Source organism: Cystoisospora suis, assembly GCF_002600585.1.
Source record: "Cystoisospora suis strain Wien I chromosome Unknown contig_3665, whole genome shotgun sequence".
NCBI classification, from domain to species: Eukaryota; Apicomplexa; class Conoidasida; order Eucoccidiorida; family Sarcocystidae; genus Cystoisospora; species Cystoisospora suis.
In genome coordinates this window covers 187-4,563 of record NW_027156460.1, presented here as the reverse complement: position 1 = coordinate 4,563, position 4,377 = coordinate 187, and the positions used below count along the sequence as shown (strand labels likewise).

Here is a 4,377-nt window from a genome sequence, read left to right as displayed (position 1 = left end):
GGCGGAGGGACCCGACGAGAGCGAGTTCATTCCCTCGCGGAGAAGGAAAGAGGCTGGCAAGTGGAACGATAGAGGTACGTGAGTGTATGAGCGTGCGCGGAAGTGAATCGAGCGTAGTGGAACCAGAGCTCGTGGTATTAGGCGATAGAGAAGCGAACTCACCGTTCATCGATGTTGTGCGTCCGAGAACTAGCAGTAGAATGCGAGTGGGGCGTGTTCTAAGCGTGAAAGAACTTATGCAGATGTCGCCAGAGCAGGCGCGAAGGGTAGGCGAGGGTGCGCGGAAAGGCATCCACAAGGCGAGGAGAGTGCGATTAAGCGAACAACGGAAGTTCAAACGGCGTTTAGTGCAACCGGGCAGAGGGGCTGTAGGAGTGGAGCAGACGCGTCGGTGCGTCGGAGCAACGGCGAACGGACCGGCGGATGGTCCTCAGCAGCAGCGATCAACGGTAGAATCAACGGCGAATCGACGAGACAGGATGCGGTGCGACCGCAGAGAGTGCAGCTAAAGGCCACTCAAAGCTTCAGGAGAGCGGAGAGTTTAGCGGCAAGCGCGGCCGAGCAACAGCGGAGCAGGAGCCAGCAGAAGAGAACAAGTCGTCTCGAAGCTACGGTCGAAGTTAGGAATAGCTACGGATCAAGTGTAGCGAAGCGTCGAAGCGAACTAAAGAGTACAGCAAAGCGGGTCCAGGCTACAACGGAAGGGCAGAATAACAGTGGATCAGGCGCGAAGAAGATTCAAGGCGTGCTAGCAAGTGCACCAAGGGAGCCGGAGCAAGTCGAAGACTACTCTACGGTGGCAGCAGCCAACGAAGCTGAGCAAGTTTCAGACTGGATTCGAGTACCAAGCGCACGGCACAGTCGGGAAGTCAAGGCAGAAACAATTCATCGACCGCGCAAGGCGAAAGTTATTCCGTGGAAGTTAGAGGCTCAAGTGCTCCCCCTGTAGGCGCAGGACGGGGCACAGCACGGCCGAAAATTTTCGGCACCGCTACAGAACATACACGGGGGCAGATGGGACGATACGACGCCAATGAAAACGTAATCAAGGAAAGCGCGCCAAGAGAAATGCACACGACGACCAGTGCTCAAATGGCGCAAACACAGAGAATGACGACGACGTCTCAGAGTGGTACGAAGTTCGCGACCCAAAGACAGCAGAACTTTCACACGATCAATCACACCACAGATATAAAGGAAGCGATCCTGCATCAACAAGTGGTTTGACACAAGGGAACCATCGGTGACCGCTTTCAGAAGATCTTTATCCTCAGGTCGAAGGCCCTCCAACGCGAGCACCAATACACAACGAATCCATTTCTCCCGAGTATCCAACAACCAGCGGCGAATCAGCTGGCGGGGAACACGGACGGGAGTATAACGGAAATACATCCGCAAGAACGGGAACACGTCGGGCTCCGGACCAATCAAGGGGAAGCGCCGACGCAGGAGTTCCCCCTGCGGGAGTCTCTCGTCCACGTGTTGGAAATCTGCAACTGCAAACAAACAGCCCCCCCAGCCAAACAAGTACCCGGTGTAGGACAGATCACGGCAGCAAAACCAGAGCAACCGCCACCAACGGAGAGAGCAACGGCAAGACTTACGCGGGAAGCCACGGTTCGCTCTGCGCGAGCCATTCCGATAAAGGAAAGGTTCGCAACTGGAAGTAAAAACAACGGAGAAGAAACGAAGCCAGGGTGCGCGGAATACCTAAATAGCCAGTGGGAGGAACGAAAAGGGAACGTTCAAGGTCCTCCAACTCACGCTAGGTGGAAGCGACCTCTGTGGGACTGCAGATCAAGCCCAGAGCGAGACCCCGGGCAGGCGACCAAGTGCCCCGAGCAAGCTTGTGGGGGCTCTACAGGAACCCCGGACTGGCAACAAGCGGGAAGAGGCGGAAACGCGTTGCCCACATGCTGCAAGCATAAGGAAGAGCAAAGAAAAGGCACCGCAAGCACTCCGCGCAGACCCAACAATACAACGAGCGGCCAGATCAGCGTCTCGGCAGCGCCGCAAGGCAGCCCAGGCGCGCCCAGCGGGCCGGCGGACGACCGGCCGGCCGCCCCCCCAACAGCACCCAAACCGGAAGCTTGCGATAAAGTGGAGAAGAAAAGCCCTGACACAAACATGGAGATAGTGAAAGTTGAAAGACAGAATGTCCTTCAACTTCACCGTGCAATAATCGGAAAAAGGCGGAACTACGAGAAGTTATTAATCGTACCATTTTCTTTCTGGGGGACATGGAACGAATTTGGCCGATTTTGTGACTGGGCAAAGTTGGCCCGGGAGCACCCCAGAGCTCGGAGCCCAGCTAGCGCCACAAAACTTGGTGCAGAATGGACTCTACGTTTAGGAATGAGGCTCAGATTGGGTTCATTCAAAAAAATGAGGAAGTTATTAACGGGAGTATGGTCGGTGTGGAGGACATGCACCGGGAAATTTGTGCAGGGTCCGGCCGCCCCCAAAACGCCCACCCCAGCAGCATGTAAGCACATGAATGAAGAGCAAATCAGCCCCTCCTACTCCCTAAAACATGAAAACAGGAAAAGAAGACAAACAGATAACCAAGAACTCACCCAGTCTTCAGGCGGCGGCGCGGCGGGCCGCTGTGACGGCGGGGTAGGTGTCTTGCGTGCAAGGTCTGACACGCCGATCGCCTTGGGCTCCGGATCCAACATGGTTGAAGAGAGGAACGGAAAAAAAGTACATTGGTACGGGGAAATAAAAGAAAACGGCATCAATTGAGGGATGGCTGGAGTTGGTCGTCGGGCGGCGGGCGCCACGCCGGAGAGCCAGATGCGGCTCTCAGCAAGCCAGCAGTGGGTGACTTCGCGGGCTCGCATGCGCAGTTCAGAAGTATTCTTCTACATCATTCTGCGTGGCAAACACGTTTATCATCGTGTGATTCCTTAATTAACGCGTGTGGCGTCACATCCTCTGCGGCCGCGATGGTGAGACGCAAGGGAGAGCCCCATGAGCCAAGGCCAGCGAGGAGAGCCAGCGCAAGCCTCAGCAGGCTGATTCATGCTATTGAAAACAGCCGTGCGAGTCATTTGCAGGCCTTAGCAGGCCGTGGTGTTTTGAATCAAGTTGAAACCGAGAGAGAAAGAGAGGGATTTAGCTTGTTTTGGGCTCCGGTTTGCTGGGTCCGGGCCGTGCGCGCTACTTTGCCGGCCGGACCCCCGCTCTCCGTCCCAAAACCCTGCCAGTTTCAAAACGAAATGGCAATTGAATTGCCTAAATTGATAATGGATAGTCCGAAAGAAGCGCTAGAAAAGCAGGCCCTCAAAGACTTAGCCTCGGAGGCCTTCTAGAGGCCGAGAAATCAGCCCGGTGTGGGGGCCGCGCGAGAGCCGGCGAACAAACTCAACGGTTTTTGGATGGGAGAAGTTTGTGAATTGAGCGGCTCTACGCCCACCCCTGAGCCACTGGGGGCTAGGTCCGCTCACTCAGAGCTTAAGGTTTGCGGGAAATAGCATGGTCCTCTCCAACGGGGAGGGGGGCGTTTGGAAGGCGGTCCTGCCAACACCGAGAAAGTTGGGGGACTCACAGGGGGACATCCAGGAGGTCTCCCAGCACCCGAAAACGTGTAGAAACCGCCTTCCGGTTCTACTTGGGAAAGTCCACAAAAGTGGCGGCGGAGCCATCCATCCGGCGGTTCCTGAGATCAAAATTCGGTTCGGGATTGATTCGGGAGTGCGTCGTGCAGGAGCCTTCAGGCGATCGCTCTTTGTGCGGCGAGGTTAGGGAGCAAGACTATTTCAGCTTAAGAAAAGCTGGAAAAGAGAAACGTCTTTTCATAGGTGGAGAACGAAGTCCGGAGATCTCGTCCTCGCGAAGTTATTCAGTGTCGAAGACCGGGCTCGAAGATATGGCTCCTCGCACTGACCCAACTTCTGCTGGAGTGTTTTCAGGGCACGTCAAGGTTTGCTCCTCAAGAGCGGAGGAGCCAAGGCAAGCAAGCGCAAGCTCCGCTGACCTTATTGGAATGATTGGCGCGGTCGCAAATGCCGTAGGAAGTGCAGGCGAACAAGTGGAGTGTTGCGCGGACGAGCCCAGATCAGATCGGGCGACCGCGGATAGTGATTCACGGATCGGGATCTCTGCAACGAAAGAGATCGAACCGGCGGTTTTGGAAGGCAAGTTAGACCGAAGTTCGGTCACCGCAAAAGTCGGGTTTAAACAGCCCTGTGTTGTTTCCTCAGAGCAGGAAAAGTCGTGTTCTTCGGAGGATGAGGCAGATGAGTTGCCTATCCTACCGGTCCGTGTGAACGATGTGGAAGTAAAAACGTTATTCGATACGGGTTCAGTGAAACGTTTCATACATCCTCAAACTGTACGTGACTTGGGCTTACTCATGGAGAGTGTTGAAAAGCC

General features: G+C 55.3%; 2 protein-coding genes across 2 annotated transcripts; one reads left to right on the top strand and one right to left on the bottom strand.

Moving 5' to 3' along the window:
* Positions 1-2: 2 nt before the first annotated feature.
* Positions 3-2,672, top strand: CSUI_007092 (uncharacterized protein; the record flags this gene model as incomplete). The annotated part of the gene is made up of 1 exon (XM_068067242.1): positions 3-2,672. A coding segment is annotated over exon 1 (543 nt), but the record flags the coding sequence as incomplete, so codon positions are not given.
* Positions 1,271-2,733, bottom strand: CSUI_007091 (uncharacterized protein). The gene is made up of 3 exons (XM_068067241.1): positions 2,577-2,733; positions 1,605-1,916; positions 1,271-1,496 (listed from the first exon to the last, which is right to left on the bottom strand). Exons 1-2 carry the CDS (start codon positions 2,676-2,678, stop codon positions 1,761-1,763), a joined length of 258 nt encoding a protein of 85 aa, XP_067920782.1. The 5' UTR covers positions 2,679-2,733; the 3' UTR covers positions 1,271-1,496; positions 1,605-1,760.
* Between the last annotated feature and the right edge of the window lie 1,644 nt (positions 2,734-4,377).

Coding starts and splice junctions, on each gene's coding strand:
- CSUI_007091 (XM_068067241.1), bottom strand. CDS start 2,678: ATGTTGGATCCGGAGCCCAAGGCGATCGGCGTGTCAGACCTTGCACGC. Junction 1,917..2,576: donor CGCCGCCGCCTGAAGACTGG/GTGAGTTCTTGG, acceptor TTATGCTTGCAG/CATGTGGGCAACGCGTTTCC.